The 23225-nt window shown below is 41.5% G+C and overlaps 1 protein-coding gene across 1 annotated transcript in view; it reads left to right on the forward strand.

Moving 5' to 3' along the window:
- Suclg2 (succinate-CoA ligase GDP-forming subunit beta) overlaps positions 1 to 23225 on the forward strand; it is a 250580-nt gene that overhangs the window by 147878 nt on the left and 79477 nt on the right. Inside the window, exons 8-9 of the mRNA XM_055628549.1 lie at positions 5609 to 5770; positions 8772 to 8914. Of these exons, the coding sequence (XP_055484524.1) occupies positions 5609 to 5770; positions 8772 to 8914 (305 nt within the window). The remainder of the gene's footprint in view (positions 1 to 5608; positions 5771 to 8771; positions 8915 to 23225) is intronic.

The following is a 23225-nucleotide window of genomic DNA, read 5'->3' on the forward strand; positions in this document are numbered from 1 at the left end:
GTAGCAAATTAATTCAGTAAATCTGTAGCCACATGAGAACAAGTTTTTCTTACATATTTATGTAGCTGGCTGCCTGTTTATTTGTTTATTCAGTTTTTTTTTTAATATTGCAAAATTATATTGTTTTGCAAATCCACTCAGGGTTTCTCCATCATGTTTTATTTCTCCTTCCCTCTCCACCATCTATGACCACATTTATCAGCAGTTTGTCACGACTTTGCACTTGTGCCTTTGACACCTGCTTGGTAAATGTGGGGAGCTGCCAGCCATCCTGCAGTACATAGAGTGGCCTCCCCAAGATGCTCGGAGGTTGCGAATTCTGAGATGCCTCCATTCATTGAACGGAAGACCTGAAAGCCACTTAGAACGGTGACTATGAGGCCCAGATTCCTCCACAATTAAGGCTGGGTATTCCAAAGCTGCCTGGCGCATCACATTTCTTTCATCATGCTCACACTAGCCCACATTGGTGGTTGTCCTCCGTTTCTCCATTATGCACAAGGCTCACTTTTCCTGATCATTTTCTATATTTCCCCCAGCCCATCTTGCCTCATACCTATTTTTTTTTTTCTTCATAGCAACTGGAGAAAAGTTCTAAAAAGTGTACAGTTCTTAGCACATCAATATTTAATGGGATGCGGGGCTCCTTTAAAGCGTCAGCGTTTTAAAGCTTGGCAAGGCACATTTGAATAGCCCACTATGGTTATTTATCACAAATCAAACACAGCACATTGCTTCAAGACAGATTATTTTCCAAACTAATTATGACAGTCGCACTTCCTGCTGCTTTTCTGTTCCTTTTATGTGTGTGTCTCCCTTCTGAAATGCATTTTTTTCTTTTGTTTAACTCAGCGGCACATTCTTCTGTTGAAGCTCTGGGGTCAGAGGCCTCTCACTGCCAGTCACATTCTCCATCAAGGTGGCTGAATTAGCAGCTTGCAAAATCTCACACCACTAAAGAAAACAACACAAACACCCTGTGAATATAAGTACCTTAGCTTTCTTTGATATTTGTTCAGAAGGAAAATTCATTTGTATAATCTATCAACCATGTAACAATATGTTTTTGATGGTGAAAATTGTTTTATAAATATTAATAGGTATGCTTTTTCTCCTACTTTGTACACAGATATTTTTTTTTGTTCAAGATGAATTTTCTATAGAATTGAGGTTTCGGTTATGTGACACTGAGATTCTTAATGTCTCAGCTAAGCTCCACACCTCTGAAAATACATTTTATCATAGTTGTTTGTTGTTGAATTAAGTGAGAAAGGTAAGGTTTGAGCAAGCAGGGCCAGTTGATTTTAATGCTTTGATGTTGACATAGACATGAGCCCACCTGTGACATGCCAGCTCTGCATGTACATGGAAGAGTCATGGAGGAGTCCATCAGTGGTTAATTTCTCCTTTTTGTGTAGCTTTTATCTTGTTCTCTGTTTCTGTCTTACTGCTAGTAGGACATACTTAAGGGAAGTACCTTCTTGACTCTTTAAGAATATTGTAGCTGTGGGTGGTTACCAATCTATTGAACTGAAATACAGATGGAGTGAGAGATGTGTCTAAGTAGGGACTGCTATGAAGTGTCAATAAACACAGGGGCATTTGTGAACTCTGCAGTCTGTACTATAGTTACCATCTCTGCTGTTGTCCTCAGAAGAAGCCCCGGACAGTATGTAAAAGTACACACAAAATGTACATACCGAAATAGGTGATGAGCTGGCTTGAGACATAGAATTTGCCACCCCTGAGTCAGAAGCCCATGTGAAACATTTTGTGTCTTTAGCCACTGTGTCCATATGCAAAGGTATTGAATAATTTGAGGGTCATCGAAAACCTCATGTCCCTTAGCTAAAAGTTTCCTTCCCTGACAGTTATGCTGCTGAAACTCTCGCTTTGAGACCGTCCTTATGTATTTCAGATGACAGCTGATCAAGTGCAGCAGGTAGCCTGTGCACTCTTAGACTCTAGTAGCCATCCATTGTGTCTGCCCTAAATAGAAATCTAAGGCTATTAAAGGAATGAGACAGGGTATGGTAATTTCTAGCCATGAGCAGAGGGTTCTATAAACTGCGCTATAACAGCAGGAATCTCTAAGCATGGTGAATTCCATGTTAGTTGGTATTCATAATCCCCCCCAGGAGGCTGGGTGCCATGCATAGCTTGGCACACCACACAGTAACAGAGACTCTGATCATATTTATTGCCAAAGGCTCTGAGCTTAAGAGAAACTATGGCTAGGGCTAGTGGTTTGGGCAATGCAGTCCTATATTTGTATCTTTGAAATTTGTGTGATGGTCTTTTCTCCCACTAGACTCAGCACAGACCACTTCTGTGACCATATCTCTGAAAGTAACTTGGTGTTCTATTATTCAATTCGGTTCTGACACTGTGTGCCTGTAGTGAGCGTCAGAGTCGTATATTAAGTGTCCCGTCTCCTAAGACTAATGCCTTTCATTGATGCCAGTCACAACTCCATTTTTGGTACTTTTGACCAGCCAGCTTACTTGAGTGTTCTCACAACCTGCTCTTCAGTTCTGGCCATTTCTTGCATTCAGGGAAACACCTTCTACTGCTGTCAGATACAAAGGACATTTTAAATTACTTCCAGGAACTTCCAAGGGGTATAGAGCCCTATATCAAGAACAGAGCCAAAGGCCAAGCATTAGCACCAAAGATCTACCCAGTAGTCCTGTTGCTTAGTACATTATAAGAGTTTTAGTGTCTCTGTACTAAGAATTGAAGTTAAAACTGCTATCTTTATAATTTGAGCCCCCTTCACTTTATTCATTTTTCACACTTCTGAGTCACCACCTGTATTGCAAAACCATTTTAAAGCCCTTGGCTCTGGGTATTTTTGAGATATTAGGCATAGTCCCCTAGAAGCAGACTTTTGAAGTTTATATCCGTCTCTGTTTTCTTGCCTCCTCTCTCTGCCTCCTGGTCTACTTCGGTGTGAATAGCCACCGCCACAACTGAGCTAGTCAACCACACCTTGTCACAAGGGTGAACAGAAACCTCCAAGGAAAACACATCCTTCCTTCCTTCCTCGGGTTATTTCCGTCAGATACATCATCATAGTCATAGAAATAACTGAACAGACCAAAGTCTGTGAGGGAGAAGAGGAAGAGGGCAGGGAAAGGGAAGGAAGGAGACTGAGGCTATTATGTTGTACATGCATAAGGCCATACTGCTTTTAACTTAAAATCCTCCTAACTCAGCCTTGTGCGTGTGGAGTTCACAGTGTGTACCAGCAGGCCCAGCCTGAATCAGCCTACTTAAATATGCTTAGCTAACTTCACATCTGTGCAGTACTTTTAGCTTCCCAAAGCTCTGGGATCTGCACACATTGTGCTCTCAGACAGGGAGCAGCTGGCCAAGGGCCACTGTGGGTGTGCCCCTGTTGTCTCACAGCCCTTCTTTTCAAGCACTAGATTACCTGTCTGGCTCCCAAGCTGCTCACCAAACCAAAAGCTCCTGTCTGCCCTTGACATCCTAGCATCAGAGCACTGAAAGAATCTTTGGAAAATCTGGCTATGCAGGCATTTGGTTGGGACTGCCTTCTGAACTTTGCATACATCTCCATTAATTATCCTTTCACTGGAGCAGCTTGCAACTGTATTCTTTGTAATAAGGGTCAAAGTTTAGCTTGGAACTATTTTGATTTACTGGTTTATTGATCTTGACCAAGAATTCTTTTATTTGCAAATCTTCACTTAGAAAGTCAATTTGATAGCCTTTGCCCATTCATTTTGAAGGTGTCATTTACAAGCAATCTTGCCAGTGAGTAATGGAGGAGCTAAAATTACTAATAAATTAATTAGAATGTATTTATAAACCCAGTGGAAAGCCAAGAATGAAGTTGCTTTTCTATTGATCATTATACTGGTCATTAACTGCTGAGAAAGTGCCTTTGCAGGGAGCAGGGAACACGGGCCAATTCCTTTGATAATTACAGGATTCCTTCATTACAACTTCACTATTGTAGAAAGTAATTACTCATTCACTCCATGTATCCATAGTGTGAGCAGTGGTTGGGCAGTTTATGGCAAGACTAGGGCCTTAAGCAGACATCAGCTACCATGTAAGAATTTCTCTTGTCAGTCAGTACTCACTTACATAATTTTGGCCTGTTCATTTTTCTGCCAAGTCTTTCTGAATATTAACATACCAGTTCTGTCAAATCTGCCCCAAGTCATGTGCAAGAGAAGCTGGAAGACATCTTCCCGGTGCCTTTGAGTGCAGAGTGTCATACCGCAGTAATGTTTTCTTTTCCTAGGAAGCAAGTAGAATTCACTGTTCATAGCCATCGTATTTCTGTGAGGTACCGGGAAATGTTGGCTCCCATTTCAGAAGTGAAGTGCTTTTCAGCAAAGCCTGAAGAAACGGCACATCTGTAAATGTTGACTAAAGACATCTGCTTGTTCATGTCTCAGATTCAATTAGAGGATGCTATGATGGCACACTCGCACAGTCAACAAATTTCTGCTGCAAGGGAAATAATAAACACGTTGGAGTCCAGATACCACAGATGGGGCCCTCTTTCCTAAAGCCATCCTCTAAATGTCCTGTTTGCCGTCCTTGTAAGCAAAGATGCTCTGTGGCCCAAGCCTGTCATAGAGTGAGTTTTGCTGTGTGCAGGGCTTTTTGTGTACAACATGGAAAGCTGCCTCTTCTAGAGGATATAGACTACCGTACCGATGATGCCTGGCATCTTGGCATTGACAGACCTGAGAAGTCCTAAAATGGTCCTGCCAAACCAAAGCTGTGTGCTCAGGTTAAGTTAGTCGGTAGACTAGGGATTGCCTCCCTACTCTTCATAGGTGAAGAAATCAAGTACTGCTATGAAGAGGGGTCATCTTGCCAAGGACAAAGTCAATGATGTTTGCTTGAAATGGTTCAAAGAGTGGATTTTAAGTTTTCTCACCCCAAAAGTTAGACAGAAAAGAAGAAAAAATAATCCGAGAGGCAGCTATGTAAATTTGTTTCCTGCAGTTCTCATTTCAAAATACATGTGTATGTCCAAACATCATGCTGTGTACCTTAAATATAGTCAGTTTTAATTAATATTGAGGGGCAGAAGAATTAGGAATCAAATTATATGCATTTCGACTCAGCATTCTCTTTCATTAAATCTAAAGTATTAAGAGTAGTAAGAGGGTACTGATAAATTCATATTTTTCATGGACTGCCAGCAGACAGAGGAGAAAAAAAGAATTGGTGTTATTGCCATGTTTCTTTCTGCATAAAAGAGAAAGGCAACAACTGTAAGTAACGCAGCTAGAACCGTAACTCCAGGGTGCAAGCATGCCAACTTGTAGCTTGAACTGGACGCTAATGACCTTTGTAGTTATATCGTTGAGCAAAGACTGACAGATGAGAAAGACTGTCCTCGTTGCTCGAATGTGAATCTCCTCAGAGTGGGACCTGTCCTGTTTCTCTCTGAAGCCTAAAAGTTGAAAGGTCAAGAAAGCCAACAGTGGCTTTCCTGCTTGTAGTGTGAGAGAATTAGAGTTCCTGCCTTCTTCACTCCTGTTCCTGTGGCCTGAAGAATTCAGTTCCTAGAATCCCAAGAAACTCTCAGGCATGGCCTTCTTTTCTTTTCATTTAGTTGTCTGTTTTGATGCCAAGATAAACTTTGATGACAATGCTGAATTCCGACAAAAAGACATATTTGCTATGGACGACAAATCAGAGAATGAACCCATTGAAAACGAAGCTGCCAGATACGACCTCAAGTATATTGGGCTAGATGGGAACATCGCCTGCTTTGGTAAGTGCTGTTGCTTAGTTTGGAATTTCAAAGGATTCTGAAACACTCTTTACTAATCACCATTAAAATAGGTGTTTTCTTACCATGTCAAGTGGAAACAGTCGGTTTCCTCTCAAAGTCCTGATGGTCACTGATTAAAAGTAGTTTCTCATCTCTGCCACTGCTGAGCTTTTGGATTGGTTAATCCTTTGCTCTTGGAGGGCTGTCCAGGATATTAGGTTCAGTGGTGTCCCTCTCCTCCAGAGACAGCTAATAGTTGTGGAAATGAGACAAATCAGGGAAGAGCCCAGATGTATACAGCTGTCTATGGTGTGCAAAAGCACTCCAAATGAGAACCAGCTGTGCAAGCATGAAAGTCTGAGTTTGGATCCAAGGCACCTACATATGATCTGGGCACGCTGGCATGTGGTCATAGCCACAGTTCTATTGGGGTGGAAGACAGTTGGATTAAGGTGTCTTGCTGTCCTGACCAGTCTAGCCACTTGGTGATCTCTAGATTTAGTGAGAGACCTCTTAAAAATGAAGTAGAGAAGCAATAGAGTAACACACCCAGCACCAACCTCTGGCCTCCACACACATAGACACATGCATTTATACAAACACATACCCACACATGCCCATGTGCGTATTGATTTAAAATCAGTGTCAACTTTGTTTGATAAAACTCACAGGTTTCCCTATGCATTCAGCACCCATCCACTAGGAACTGTTGTGAAGCTGGACTGTGAGGCAAAATAACTTTTTCAGGATATAGATTACTTTCTGTGGCTGTGATAAAACATTCCAACCAAAAGAACCTTAGGGGAGGAAAGAGTCTATTTGCCTTATAAGCCACAGTACATCACTGGGGGAAGAGAGAGCAGGACCACGAAGTAGAAAGCATGCTTGCAGGCTCAGTTGCTAATTTATTCTTTTGTAGCCCGGGACACCTGCCCAGGGAATGGTGCCACCCACAGTAGGCCCTCCTGTGCCACTTATCAATCAGTAGTTTCACACACACACTTGCCTACCAGCCACTCAGATCTGGACAGTCCCTCGGTTTAGAGCCTTCTCAGGTGACTGTAGGCTGTGTCAGGTTGACAATTAAAGCTAACTAGGGCACAGAGGAAGGAGCAAAGGACATAAGTCCTGATCATTTCACCAACACTTCAGATTGAATGGTAACCAGTTGCCAAAATGCTTAATTCATTATGTCAGTTGATTCATCAAACAGTGGGCTCCATCATAGTCATCTAATTTAGTGAAAATGGCTTATGCAGCTGAGATAAGAATGGCTCTGTAGAGGCAAGACAATTCCAGTTATTGTCCACGGCTTCTAGTGCTTGTGATTTGTATGCTTCTGGCTTAATTGCACGCGACTGTGCTTCTGCTAGGAACAATTCATTGCACCAGAAACCGAGGTCTTCGTCTTAATGGAATTAAAATAAAAAAGATTTGTTGTTCATTAAAACAACAGCATCATTACATTAAGAAGTGGAGAGCCTCCACCAGTTTGCTGTTCAATACAATGGAGAATGGCATCCAATTACAATTGGTACCTAGAGCCCGGGCTCCGTGGGGGAGCCCCGTCTGAACGGCACAGATCACTCACACCCTCCTGGCTACAATAAGCAAATGTGCTCGCGGAATCTGTAGGCATTTGGGAAGGGCGACAATACAGGGGTGTATCACAGGGGTTTAGAACAAATTAAATACAAATTTTCCTATATGAATTAATACACTTCAGCCTGCTTGGAGATCTTTTATTACACACACACGCACACACCTCCTTTTATGATGCACAAGACATGCTTTATGTGCTGAGCTTGGGCTTTGGTATACATTAGCCCACCCTGGAATACAGGTCCCCACTCACTATTTTTATTTTATTTTAATTTCCCCTGCTTTAATTAAGGTAGTCACTGTTCACAGGCTCGTCTGGGGGTGCTCAAGGGATAGAAAAAGTAAAGGTTATTTTACCTTGAGTCGCTTGCTGACTTTCAGCATCTGCCTTTCTTGTTACATAAGCAAAGTAATTCTCAATAATTAAACATATGAAGCAAAAGAAGTGCAACCGGCCGATAAAAGTTAGCAGGAATTTCAGTGCTAACACGCTACTTGGTTCTTAAGAGAGGCTCCTAAGCCGTCCCACTTTTATTCTAGTTTTAATATTGGGTCAGTAATTAACATCTTGTTTCGGTTTTGCCTTATGAAAGTATTTTTAATTATGTGTATATACATGTGGCAAATGCTCCCCAGAGTTCAGAAGAGGGTGTGAGATCCTTTGGGGCTTCAGTTACAGGTGGTTGTGAGCCTAGCCTGGATGCGAACTCCCCACCCCCGCCCACCATCCTGGAGGTAGTCACAGAGCCTGGCGACCAGGACATGTCTAGCTAGGACTGGGATTCTTCTCCATGCAAAGGAAGCATTCCCAGCACCCCAGTCCCAGCCAATGATAAACACTCACACAAAAACCCCTACCCACTACCCATTTCCCCAAGGTTTCTGTAGCCCTTATTCCACACAATAAAGGCAGCTGCATCACTGAGGGCTCTATCACTGAAAGATGCTATCATTCCCCACCTCTCCTCACCTCCCCCACCAGGGGATCAAGACCTTGCTGCCCCTCCCCTCCTCGCTAAACTTCATTCCTTTGCATCCAGCATCTCTTTGCTTTGGTGCCTGGATGCCCCAAGGGAAGGAGACCCCAGGCTCCAGAATGACATTTTTGCCCATTCTACTATAATGAGCCTTTTCAGAACCCACAGCCAAATGGGTTCCTCTCTTTAACCAGTCCTTTTTATTTGAATCATTAATAAATTTTCTTTGTTTATTCTTGTTTATTCTTTGGATATGCTTATCCTGATTGTTCACCATAAATGGGTATGAGTTTATGAGTTGAATTCTCATTCAGGGCACAGACTAACCTAGAAATGATAGGGCTCTCATTTGGCCCTGTGTGACCCCACATTTTCCATGCTGATTAATCTATCCTATGTCATGTGCTATTTGCATTTCACAGTGAATGGTGCTGGATTGGCCATGGCTACTTGTGACATCATTTTCCTGAATGGAGGGAAGCCAGCTAACTTCTTGGACCTTGGAGGTGGAGTAAAGGAATCCCAAGTCTATCAAGCATTCAAGCTGCTCACAACTGATCCAAAGGTAATTCTTTTTTATAGGGAGATGACCTAGCGTCCAGCATTTTGCCTCCAGGTGATGTAACTTGGTACCTGCTGCTAAGAATGAAGAAGCCAACAGATGTTTTGCATCCCCGGGTATCAGTCCTGCTGTCTATTCGTTGCAGTACATGATAATGCAACTTTTGTTTGGTTTAAGGCTTATAAGCAGCTTCTCATTTCAGAAACTCCCACAGAGTCTTGGGAGGCAGACTAGAACACAAAAGACAGTGTGTCAAGCAATGATGTACTGTTGATTGGCATGTGCTTGGGGCAACTGACACCATGACATTAGTCCCATGTTTCCATGACTTAGGGACTCAGCCTCACATTCCTTTTGTAAAGATCCTGAAGCTATTACCAGAGGTATTAGAAATGTATATAATTATAGGATCACACATTACAGTACATAACATATGGAAGGAGTAATAGCCTCACTGTTTCTTGTTTCTGTGTGTGGTTTCATCTCCATCCTTAATTATGACAGTTGGTAACATATGGATTAAGTAGTACATTACTAAATGTAGTTTTCTAAATTGCACTGTTGATGTGTTAAAAATCTTTTCTTTTTAACATAGTGTAGGAGACTGCAATGTAGTGTCACTGTGCCTAGCCAGGGGTACTGGAGATGTTTAATGAGTTTTTGGTCAGTTCCTTGCTTTGCTGTAATTGTCCTTTCTTGCAGGGATAGCAGTCTCCCTTCTTATATAGAATGTCCCCACTTTTTAAAAATGTGTACCTTTCATTGTGTTAAACTTCCCCCAATATTTTTAGAGTACTAAAAAAATTTGTTAGTTACTAAATTATTTGAAAACATAAGAAATCTAGGCCACCACAAATGCAAACAAGACTGTAATTGCCCTCCACCCCCACTAAGACGTGCAGTACAGCTTGCTTCCCTGGGAATTCTTCTCATGAAGAAGTGCATGGGCAGCAGCCTGTTTGAGTTCATATGAAGTGTGGTTCCATATGCTCAGTATGCTCATCAGTATTTCCTGTGCTTTAGTGCGTGCTGCGTATGATACAACATACCATTTGCTAGCTCTTTTCCTCCTATTCACAAAATGAGTGCTAAGATATCGTTAGCTACTTCTCTTCAGTTCTCCAGTGTTGTCCAGGAATAGCAAAGCCAATGCAATCTAACTAAGCCACTCATCCATCCAAGGTATTTGGGAAAAGACCTGTTTACAAACAGCCTGTGCTGTTTAAGTTTTGTTGGTCACCAGCGGCTCTGCCATCCTGTGTTGTCTTGCACCTGCCTTCTTCACACTTCCTTCATTTTCCTCCTAGAGCTTCCCATGTGAAGCGCACTCCATAGGGGCTGCAAACATCTGGCACACAGGGCCTGGCTCTCTGATCTAAGATGTATCAGAGGACAATACACCACTGATTGTTATCACCTGTGAAATTTTCTTACGTTAATGTAGAGAGCTGCTGAGGGTAAAGCTACCAAGACAAGTATCAGGAATTTTCTTTAAAACATCTTTTCTTAGGAGCTGCTCTTGAATTTTAACTTTATAAAAGTACACAGTGTAAGGGATTTTAAAAATGACTTGCAGAGCCATTTTTGTTGTTTTTGTTTAAATAGTCTCTTCAAAAAATTGACTTTACCTTATGGAATATTTTCAAGTGCTTGGAGTGTTTCAACTTTTTTGAGATTGGCTGCCGTCCTGGGATGGATAAAGGGATGTGGGAGTTATTTTCCTCACACTATATCAGGAAAATGAATGCATAGCTCATCTCCCAGAACATTTTCCAAACCTTGAAATTTCTAAGCTGGTTAAAAAGCAGGGAAATCAATCCATGTTTTCAATCCTGGCTTTGGTTCATGCAAGTCAGAGAACAGTGGGGTGGGGGGGGAGACAAAACAAAACACAACAAAACATAAAAAGGTACAGATGAGTTGATTTGATTTTGCAAAGAAACAGCTTGTAGCTCTGGCAGTAATTATTTCTAATAGAGCCCCGTCCACCTGCCGACAAGTGGTGCTTCCAAGATCCCACAGCTAATTATTTCAAAGTATTGTCTTGTTACATATAAGAATTAATCAGTTACAGTCACTGAAACTAAGAATTACAAACGGCTTGTTAGTGTTGAACTCTAAACTCAAACCAAACTCACAGCCTGTGTGTTTGTTGTAATACAACATAATTTTACTGGGAAAGTAATAAATACGGCGTCATTCAAGAAAAACATGACAGATTCTCATGTTTCTATCCACACTGTTAGCCATACCTCTGAATTTTACATTTTTTTTGCTTGCCTAGGAAGCCCAAATGCTTGTTTTCAAGTGTTAATTCAAACATCTGCATATCAAATTTATGTATTTGTTTATAAGACACAGAGTTCCTCTACTAAGAACTGTCTTAACTAAGAGTCTTGTATATAGCTCAGTTATTTCATATGAAATTTATCATTGAATTAAATATGAATTAAATATTCATATTTCATATGAAATTTATCATTCAGTGTTTTCTTGTTCTTGTATTTTCCATCAGGGCCCCAGTGGAGAGGAAGGCAGTGGGGTCTGTCTACTGTTGGGAATGTAGGTCTCGTCTGCTCTTCACTTTGACTTACAGCATTCTTAAACACAGGGCTCGATATGACAGAAAGTGGAGTTCTGTTATAATCTTCAGAATCTGGACACATTTAAAAGAAAAATAATATATAGAATGTTGTCCTTGGATTTTTGTTTTTGTAAATTATGCTTTGCCCAGTATTGCTAATTCTGAGTTTAGAATTCTAGGCACAACATCTGGCCTGTGAAGTATCTTGTGTAAATGAATAAAGCAAAGGCTAGTTGGCACGGTTTCATCAATAACCCCTGTGCTGGCCTGCGTTAACTGAGTCTGTTGCCCTCTGGGGACCTTCTCTCGAGAAGCAGGAGTAGGCGAGTGGCATTAGGGAGGCACCTGGCTTGCTTGGACTGTGCTTCCTGGTTTGTTGCCAACTTAGGAGTGCCTCTTTGAGAACCCTTCAGCTGCCAAAAGGGAATGTGCTGCCTGAAGCCAAGGCCTCCTGTGAAGAGAGAGCCTTCTTTATGGGGCTCCGCCGGGAGACCGCCGGAGGGTAACCTTTACTACTTATTGCTATGGAAACTTGGGCATATTATTTAACTTTGAAGAGCCTCAGTTTCCTCTCTTATGAAGTGCTTACTAAAGAGGGTTGCTTAGATACAAGAATTAAAATATGGATATCGTTCTCTTTTGAAGGGACTTTTTATTGGATAGTATATTTAAAATAGTTAAGTAAGGGTAAGTATAACCTACTTATAAGGGTAATCATGCCTTGTACATGCTCCCAGGGAAGGGCTTTCTATGAAGCCTTCTTGTTTATCTTCACCACGTTTCTAAATTCACCATTTTAAATTTGCCATTCACTGTCTAAATTCACCTCAACATTTGTTTTAACCACAGATGTTAAGTATGTAGTTGGAAGAGTTATCACCAGCTGAGAATGCCCTTGAAACTGCCAACCAGATCAAGAAGTCTCCCTGAGCCCTCATGTACACTATGTCCAAATCCTTCTCCTAGCCTTACCTTTTCCCAAAAGGCAGCCACATGTCTTTCTGTGCACTGGCGCAGATTTGTCTTACCTGGTTTTGAACTTAACGTGTCACATGCTGTGTGCTCCTGTGCTGTGTCACCCTTCTCTTATCTTCAGGGGTGGTACTGGCCAGTCTTTTCCATTTCAAGCATCCTCACAGGTGCGTGGCAACACCCAGGCTGGTTTAAGAAGACCTTGCTTTGTTGAACACAGTTCATGTAATTCTTGGTCATTGGAATATTTTGTAAATGTTTAAATCAACATTATCTGTGAAGAAGATGTGAAATGCATTACTTTAGCCTCATTTCTAAAGCACAACAGAAACTTGTGTCATTGTTTTAAATGTTCAGTTCTTTGTCATTTTCAAAGACAAAGTCTTCCATGTAGACTGAAGGTATATGTGTAGAAATGAGAGCCATCTAACCAGGTTAACTGGAAAAGGAACTCTTATTTGTCTTTGTTTCAGTTGTTGTTGGAGGTTTATTATCTCCTTCTGCTAATCTAGGCCTAGTCTTGGAAGCTTCTAGCCTCTGTACTATCTAACCTAGGTCTAGAACGTTTTCAGCCTTGGAGACTTACTGCTTAATAAGTTTCTTGTTTCTACTGAGCTCTGGGCTGGCTGGTTTAACCCAGCTGTTGTGGCTCAAACTCCTCTCCCAGCTAACTTACTCAATCTGGCTTCTCTCTTGGCCCCTGAATTGTTCTGCTTGGCCTCCAACTAATTCCAGCATTCTTTTCTAATCTCTTCTGGTTCCTTCTCGGTCTCTGGGTCATTCAGTCTTTACTGAGTTCTCTCTCTGCAACCTGTCTTTCTGTTGCTGAGAGATAGGCTTTCTGAGGACAAATTCAGAAATACAACAAGATCTGCCTGCCTGTCTCCGAGTAAACCTTCACTTCCTAGATCACTGTAGGCAGATGGCCTGTTTGCAAGGGAGCATTTATTTCCTAGGTCACTGGAACTCTGGCAGGAGCTTGTTTTCTTAGGAATAACACAGGGCTGGTACAGCAACGACTTCATTGCTTTTGAAGCAACTGCCCTGTTACTCCTTTCCTTATAGGCTATTTGAAAATAGTTCTTTCACATACATTGTGAAAATTGGAGGAGTAGGCAGACTTTCTTTCTTTGTTGTTTCTGTTTTCTTTGATTGTTTGGATTTTTAACTTTTCCACAAATTTTTACTGTGTGTATTTTCTATATAAATGATGGGCTTCTGGGCGACAGGCTCATCTTGCATATTCTATGCTTTGTTGTTATGCATCCCTGTTTATCATTTACCATCCTTCCTCCTGCTTTTTCTCTTTATCTTTTCAAATAGCTCTGTTTTCAGTACTTTTTCTTTTAGTCTTAATTAAACCTGGATTCCACATATGAGAAAAAAAATTCCCTTTCTGGGTGTGGCTTATTACACATAACATGATAATCTGTTTCTATCCATTTTCTATTTTACTGCAAATTATCTAATTTTAGTCTTTTGTGGCTGAATTAAGTTCTGTTGTATATTTACACCATATCTTCATATATTATTCTGTCGATGAACAGCTCTGATTCCACATCTTGGCTATTTTGAAAATACTGTAGGAAGCACAGTTGTGCAAACATCTTCATGATATGCTGAGTTAGACTTCTTCTGGTATATACCTAAGAGCGTTACTGGAAGGGTCATAGGCGGCTTTGTGTATAGTTCTCTAAATAACCACCTTACTGGTCCCCAGAGTCAGGCAGCCACTCTGTGTATGCATGGTAGTCTGCATGAGCATCTGGTCTAGGGAAAATGTTTATGTTTCTTAATCTGAAGCCCATTATCTATCTAGTCTCCCCCTTTTTCTTAGATGAGACTGTTGTTGATTATTAATATTTGTATTGCTTTATCTTTTAGTTAAACAGCAATTATTCCTAAACCAGCTATAAACCCAAATCACCACACAGAGACTAGGATTTATTTAATTAACCTAGAGCTCAATGCTGGGCAATAGTTACTCCATCCTAAACCTCCAAGCCTGTGTAGTTTCCTCCCATTCAGATTTCCCACATTATACTTGCTTTTAGTCATATCTTAGGTCTGGTTCATCTCTCCTTATGGCTCCAAGTCCTGACCTGCAGATTTCCCTCTCCAACTCCTCCTACTCGCTTCTTTCTTCTCCCCTCCTGACCAGGCTGTCCCACCCTATTCTCTCCATTGCTCAGCACTGGCTGGTTGTTTTATTGACAATACAGAGAACAAATGGTGGCATGTTTACAAAAACTTGAGACAGGTGATGCTTAGAATAAACATCACAATGCAATGTTCAGATTGAAACCAGATAGGGGGGGTAGAGAAATCAGTGTTTGAATGAACAAGGGTAAATTGTATACATTCCACAAGAACATTATGCCGACCTGAGCTATTTATTAAATTATGTTTTTAAGGACGGGAGAAATGGCTCGGCGTTAAAAGCAGCAGCTTCTCTTCAGAGTACCCAGGTTCCAAGCACCCACACAGTAACTCACAACCCTCTGTCAATCATATTTTCAGGAGATCTGATGCCCTCTTCTGGCACCAGGCAAGCACATGGTGCACAGACATGCATAGAGACAAAGTACCCATACACATAAAAAATACAACACATTGAAAAAGTGCAGGCAAATTTCAACCTTCAATTGAAACATAGAAATTATTTCTATTTATGGTACGTTGCTGTTCAACACACACATGCAGTGTGTAATGATTAGATCAGCACAGAACAGCTCGTTACTATCCAAGCATTCTGCAAATGCTGAGAATGGAAAACTCTCTGCCCTGTCCCTTCCTGTCCCTGCTGACACGAATTTTGCTGCTATCATGAATGTATTCATACTTATTTTGTATTTCTTTCCCTGACTAATTCAAGTTTCTGAGCAGACCCTTCCCTCCACACTATCTCTCAGACACATTCTATGTTATCTGATATACCTTTCAGGTATGTCTGATAGCCACTGCCATTTCAGAGCATTCCTAATGGGGCATTGTCTGTTTCTGTGTTCCTTGCTGATACACTTAAAAACCAGAGAGAAGGCTGTGCTGTCCATGCTGCTTCTTATAATTCATATTTTACTGTGCCCTATTTTGTTTCATGTTAAGTGCTTCAAGAACCTCACTGTCTCAGAGACACCTTCCCAAATCTTGTCATTAGTCTCAGCAGGCTCAGTAATTATTCATCTTGTATGTAGAAAAGCCTTCAGGCTGTTACAGAGAAAATAGACTTCTAACCAAATTATGATGTCAAATAGGTTGGAAATATATAATTATTAGAAGAGCTAAGGTTTTTTTTTTTTTTTCAGTATTTTATATCACCCTACCTCTTGTGCCAAGAGAGTTGTTGAGTACAACAACAATCAAGTAATGGCCAGGAGTGATGTCAAGACTGCCTGACTCTTCAAAATAACAACAACAACAATAATAATAATAAGTTGGCAGGGCATCTGAAAGTGTCATTGTTGTCCTGGAGGTTTTATTCTAGAGGACAAAGGAGTTTCAAAGAGGAGTCACTAACTGTGAAAAGCAGGTGTAGGAACATGATTCAGGAAAACAAGGTAAACGCCCTTCTCCTGAGCTCTCTGGTTCCCTCAGCTTCAGTGGACAGAAGTTGTAATCTGGTGAGATAAGCCCCATGGATGTGGGAAGCCGGGCATTTATACAACCCCTTCCTCACTCTGTCAGCACCTCTCCTGACTACGGCCAAGGAATGTGGAACTAGAAAAGATCATCTCGCTGTGAAATGAGCAGTATGTCTGTATGGTCCTTTCTAAACAATGTCCTGGTTTGTTGATGTGCTGAATAGTCATGTCTGTCTTAGGACATCATACACACAGCTATAATCAGTATGTTGGAAAAGTGTAGAGTATAAAAGTGTATATAAAAGATTATAAAAATGATGTCTGTGCATGGTAGCATCTCCCTGTAATCCTAACACTTCAGAGGGAGAGGCAGGACGACCAGAAGTTCAAAGCCAGCCTCAGCAACACAGCAAGTTCAAGTCCAACCTGGAATGCAGGACTTCCTGTCTTAAACTATCAGTCAAATACATATATACATGTATGTATACGTTTTTAAAAGTACGTAATAGTTTCGATATACATGTGTCACAATTGATACTATTAAGCAGTCTACTGCTTTTTACTATTATATTTTTATTTGTTGTATAGTTGTTATTATTTTCAGTAGTTAAGTAGTGTCTGTGTAAATACAAAAACAGTGCTTGGATAATCATGGGAAACTTTTTAGAGAAATTAAGATTAGTTACCCAGATTTTCTCTTAATGAAAGGGAAGTCAGGCCATCCCTAGCTTGAATGTACTTTTTCTTATAGAGAAAGTTTTAGTTACTTTTTACTTAATGAGAAAGTTTAGTTAGTTTTCTGCCTTTAACATAAAAAGAATCTTTTTAAGTTTGGGTCCTTTCGCTTTATGTGTTTTGAAGGTTAATGTGTGTATGTTTAAGCATCATCACCAACTTTTAGCAGTTTCCATCTCCTATTAAATGTGCAAGATCTACGCCACTGTTAGCACTTGGCCGAGTTTTCTTCTCCCTCCTGGCATATTTGGCCGTAGTAAGCACCATATTTGTTAGCTGGCCTTCTTGACTCTCAGTTTTTGATGCATTGACGCATCCTGATCAGTGTCAAAGGACCGTTGTTATTTAGAAGATGGATGAAGAGGCTTGGTGTCCAAAAAGTTCTCAGAGCAGAAGCCAGCGTAGTTAGTAGAGTGTAGCGCCCTAACTAGCACCGCTGCTATTTCTGCCTAAAACACAGTGATGTAAACGTAATCAGAGCCACGCTTGTACCTCACGTATTTATTACTCAAATGGACTCCTGCCTTAGCTTCCTTAGTGAGCTTGGAGTTAATGTTATTTAACTTGTGACTATGGTACAGTCACTCTGAATTGTCCTAGATGCTGAATTACCTAACAATTGCCAAGCCTGAGGTACCCCTTGCCTGAGTGTCTAGCTCACTACAATCCTCGTATCTCCCCAAAGCCTTTATTTCAGCGAGAAAAGGTGAGGTGGGAAGAGAAAGTCCCCTCCACTCTTCCCTGTTTTTTTTTTTTTTTTTTTTTGCTAGGCTTTAAAAACAAATTGTTTACTAAAGGACATCATGACAGTGAGGTGGTTTCTTTATGTATTCTCACCACTCATTCCAGGTGAACTTCTAACCCACTGTCTTTATTCTGTAACCCTTGCCAGATGTCACTTTGGTCTTAATTTGTGCATTCTTTCCTTTTCCATTTAATGGTGATGACTCCAGTCCTCTCCACTCAGTTACCTCCTGTACATCCTTTTTTTTTTTTTTTTTGAGAGGTTCTTAGCTTGTCCAGGTATGATGTTGCTTTTCTTCCACCTTGCCCTCAAGTTGCTTTTTCAGTAGGTTTTCCCTCAGCTCTGTATGCTGTGAAGCTGGTCGGAGGTATGGTCCTTCTTGAGTTTTCTTCACTTTTTTGCTTTGTTCAATCATTTCTTTATATCTGTATCTCTTGCTCCTGTACTCATACACAGAACAGGGCAAATTCTCTAAAATATCTTCTCAGAACACTTTGTATTGTCAGGTCACATTTCTTTTTTTTTTTTTTAATTTTTTTTTTTATTAATTACACTTTATTCATTTTGTATCCCCCCATAAGCCCCTCCCTCCTCCCCTCCCGGTCCCACCCTCCCCCCACCCTTTCTGCATGCATGCCCCTCCCCAAGTCCACTGATAGAAGGACTCTCCTTCTTTCTGATCTTAGTCTATCAGTTCTCATCAGAAGTGGCTGCATTGTCAGGGTTCTAGGTTATCTCCATGGATAGTTCTTGGTTGGAATATGAGTCTCTGGGAAGTTCCCTGTGTTCAAATTTTCTTGTTCTGTTGCTCTCCTTGTGGAGTTCCTGTCCTCTCCAGCTCTTACTATTTCCCACTTCTTACATAAAATTCCATTCACTCTGCCCGTCAGTTGGCCATCAGGCTCAGCATCTGCTTTGACAGTCTGCAGGGCAGAGGCTTTCAGAGGCCCTCTGTGGCAGGTTCTGAGGTTGTTTCCTGTTTTCTTCTTCTGGCTTTCAGAGGCCCTCTGTAGCAGGTTCCTAGGTTAAATTAGTCATTTAGGTAAATACTGTCAGCCAAGAAAAAAAGCTTCAGAAGTTCCTAATCTGTTCCCTTCCAAAACGGTTCCAAGACCAGAAGTCAGTATCATGTGTCTGTGAAGACAGAACAATGGGACAGACTGGCGGGGACCATAATTCTAGAACTAAATCTATCCCAGCAGAGTTACCAGTGGGACAGTGTATTTACAGAGGATGGGATGACCTTCCAGCTAGTAGCCAGGGGCTATGCATAATAAGTATTTGGGAGAGACTGTGGAAGCAGCAGTTGCCTTCCTGGAAGAAGGATTGGGGAAGATAGTAGAAGACAAGCACCCAAACATCAGGAGGGATTCCAGACATTATGGGGTGGTCTGAACAGACAGCCAGTGCCACCATCTCCAGGCTGTCGTGAAGGTGCCAAAACCTGGAGCAAATAGATTTGGTTCTAGGGAAACTGGCACCAGAAAGACACCAAGTATTAAGGAACAAACTCAGCCATGGGTACAAGTACCTATGAGGTCAAGGGTCATCCCATACTTAGAATGACTTCACTTGATGGGGGTGGGAGTATTCACAAGCATGTTGGAGGGGAGATCCTCATGTTATCAGAGTTGTTGGGCCAGACCATGGGTCATGGTAGTCATAATGACCTAGGCTCTGCCACCTAACCTGTATAGACCAGTTGCAGAGACAAAGATCAAACAACAAAACAAAGCAAAGTAAACAAAAAATAAAAAGAAAAAAGGGATATTTATTCAAAATGTGTGGCTACATTGGGAAAAGAACAAAGAGATCCAATGGTCCCAATTTCCCAAGTCTGTCTTAGCAGTGCTGACATGAGGTTTGGTCTTAAATAGAGGGCCAGGTCTATGTCTAACTAAGCAGTCTCCTACTCAAGATGTGTTCCTTCCCATCATTGGTCCATCCTTGTCTCTACTCAATATCTACTGCAAGTCAGAAATGTGTGTGATACCAGGCTCCCAGCCTTTCCCTTCTCCCAGAATTAGATTCCTAAGGCAATCCAATTTCTTGGGCTCCATTGTCTTATCATCTGATATCCAAAGGGAGGGGTGCAAATTTCTTTTTAAAATATCTTCATTACTGTCAGAACAGTTGCACTCAAGGGCCTTATTACAGATCAGAATAGTGCTCTAGACCACAGAATGACTAAAGGGACAAGAAGCCACTCCAAGCTGTCAGTACACAGGATTCATGAACTATAGGGGTCTGTCAGTCTTTGCTGTGGGCACTGAGGGGGAAGCCACAGGTGAATAGAATCCTGTTCCCTGAAGCTGCCACTGTAGAAAGGGAAGAAGGACAGGAACACTATGATCGAATAAACACCTAATGGGTAACAGACACTAAAAGGCAGGGCCAAAGCAATCAAGTGTAACAAGAATGGCAGGGCCATGATCCCCAAGGGTTTCCGCAGGAAGACCTGTGTGCTAGGCTGCCCTGGTGGGATTGGTGTTTGGGATTTGGTGTGTGGGATTTGGTCCTCAGCTACCAGGGTGCCTTCCCCACATGTCTTTCTCCTGGGACCTATCCCTCCTTTTTTGTTCTTCACGAGGCTTTAGCAGGGTGTCCCGGGCAACAGGGCTGACTGTGTTGCCGGCTTTTGGAAATAAAGAAGGGCAGGGGCTGGGACTAGTTGACACTGCAACTTTTGCTCTAATTTGGGTGGCTCCTGTCTTGCAATTAGAGAACTTTTTTCAGTATGCCTGGCTATTTTATCTGCATTTCTGAGACCCTCTCCTGAGGATGCTTTTACCACCTTCGAGGTCTTACGAACCGGAGCACATCGAACACACATATTAGCATTCCCAAGGGCCATTGGCATAAATCCCAGTTAATTATTTTTCTCCCTGCTTATCTATGGCTCCTTTCCTTAATCGTTATATGTAAGCATTCTCAACACATCCTTTTTTTTTTTTTTTTTTTTTTTTTGCAATTAGAACTCAGTAGAGTCTCCTTGAGCAAATACTTAGGTAACTTGTAATACCCAGAGGCCTTAGACTCAGAAATAGTAAACAGAAAATCTGGTGCTTTAACCCTTGACCTTCTGTATTTGACTTGCTTGAGACTAAAACCAAAGTGACTTAGTTCCTTAGTTACTTCAGTGCATCTGTGGGACCTCAGGCTGTTGGAATTTGAGTACCAGGTAAGAGAAGTGCCACTCTGTCTTGTGTTTAAAATGTCTGGTATTTCTCTACATGCTGTAACCCGTGTTCAGTGGTTGTGTTTTAGGAATGGAGCTAATTCTCTATTAAAAGTCAAACTAAGCAATTAACCCAAATGCTGACGGTGCTACTCAGATTCTAACAGAAGAATTATTTCATATTACCCAAGGAGGGTGAACAAGGGAATGAAAATATTCAAGTAAAGAAATGTACAAAGAACTTAGAACTTAGGATACGAATCTGTGATGTTTTTCTGTTCAGCTACTTTAAAGGCACTGTGTATTAGAAGCTGCAGGGCCCAAGTGGATGGTGCAGTCAGTAGAGCCTTGGCCAAGGAGCATGAGGACCTGCATTGGAGCCCCTAGTCCGCACGTAAAAAAAATAAAAAAGCCAAATGCAGCAGCATATACCCGGCCTTCCAGTTCTAGGGAGAACAGAGGAGAACCCTTGTGCTTGCAGGCCGGCCATCTAGCTGAGCCATGAGCTGCAGATAGTGAGAAAACGTGTCTCAAAAGATAAAATCTGGTGCGACTGAGGAAAACACCTGACATTGACCTCTGGTCTTCACCTGCGTGTGTGTGTGCGTGTGCGCGTGTATATGTGTGTGTATACAATACACACATACCACACATGAGCACATATACATACAGAGAAAGTTGGGAGAATTAACAAACAATGCCAAATGCCTTAGCTGTGCAAGGTGCCAGGAAAGGAAATAATGGTGACCACCGTTCTAGACGTGTTCATGTGCACTTCCCGTACAGCTTGGAGCTCCTGCGTCCAACTGACAATCAAAAAATTGTTTGCAAAGTGATATCCAGAGCAGGATAGACAAGCTACAGTCCATGTCCAGTTAATGCAACTCCCTGGTTTTGAAATTGCATTTTGTTGGGATGTAACTTTGTTCTTCCTTTCTTAGTGTATTGGCTGATGTCAGTGACCGCCTAACCCATTCACTCTAAGACAAACACTCAAAGGTGGTGGGGACTGGGATGAACTTGCAAACCAGTGGTATTCCGTTAATTGTTCTAGGTGTGTCATAAGCACAGAAACTGACAATAAGCAGTTAGAGACTTACACTGTAAAGTACCTTTGTTATGACATGCAAATAGAATATGAATTTCCTTGTAATTTATATGTTACCTCTTATAAAAATACTAGCTTGTCACTGTTAATGAATTTGTTAACAATTGATCCTTAGCCACAGATTACCTGAGCAACACTGTACTATGACTTTACATGAATGATGGGTACATGAGAGGCAGCATAGCAAGCACATTTGATGGAAGATCTCATACCACAGTGATTTGATTAAAGGCTGTGATAATCATATTTTCCATTTTCTCTTTGCTCTTTGAAATTTCTCCTGACTCTTCTATTCCTTTGGAAATATTTCTCTCATTCCCTGTCATTTTGATGGCATCTTTTCCCCATTTGTACATTCCCCCACTTCACATATAAACCTACAGCCCACAGAGATCGATGTAATGTCTCCTTGACATAGTAGGTTGCTTTTAAGGCCTTGGCCACAAGCCTTTTAGATTAGGCTCAGAGGTCCCTCCAAGAGTTTCCTCTTGAATCTCAGGGATGGGACCACCAGCTTCTGGGATCATGAGCTTGAATAATGCTGCCCAAGAGACTACACTTCCAAACTCCTGGTAAAAGTTATGTGAGAGCCAGCACTGAAGTGTTCTGTACAGTCAGCTTATGGTTGCAAACGCTTAGGTGTATAGCTGTTCTAGCCATGTCTGCAACAGCTAGAATCCTTTCTGTGTGCATATTCTGGGGCCTAACTTGTACTCACTGAGTCCCTGACCCAGGAGAGGAGCCCAGCAGAGGGTGCTCATGTGGGCTTAAACCTGAGTTGCAACCTCAGCTTTGTCTTGTCCCATTGTATTAGAATCCCCGTTCTGTCAATGATGTCACTGCAAGTCCTACCTGAGTTAGGTAACTGTGAGTTCCAGCTTCAAGCTTCACCAAGCCTAATTCACCCCAGCATCCTCTCCGCATAGCTCCAAGCTCAAGTCTGTTAGCACTTATCTTTTCCCTTCCCAGTGTGCTGTGACACCACCTTCTGTTTCATTCTTTTCTGTTCCCGTGTCATATGCATCTTGGAAATTACCATTCTAAAGTGCCTTTTCTATCCAAATGAGAACCGAGGGTAATCTTCCTGTTAATAAAGTTCATCAGTGAGTTTGTCAATGCATTTTCCTCTGATCAGTTCCCTCATAGAGAACTTGTATTTTTCTTGTCTCTGAAGGTAAAGCATAATAACGGGTTGTGTCATTCTCAAGTGACTTTCTATAAACTTTATGAAATTACCTTGTCTCGAGTGTAGTCACTGAAGTGGATCTTACTCACTTTTGTCTCTGATAAGTTACCATCAGCTGCTGCGTTTCACCAGAGACTTCCTTGTTATTATGTTCTCCATGTATTTAATCTCTCAGCACTTTTCTCCTCCTCTCTTGATTTGTAAGTGTTTTGCTGTGATTCTGTC

This window comes from Psammomys obesus, unplaced genomic scaffold, assembly GCF_907164565.1.
Source record: "Psammomys obesus unplaced genomic scaffold, mPsaObe1.curated_primary_1811, whole genome shotgun sequence".
Lineage (NCBI taxonomy): Eukaryota > Metazoa > Chordata > Mammalia > Rodentia > Muridae > Psammomys > Psammomys obesus.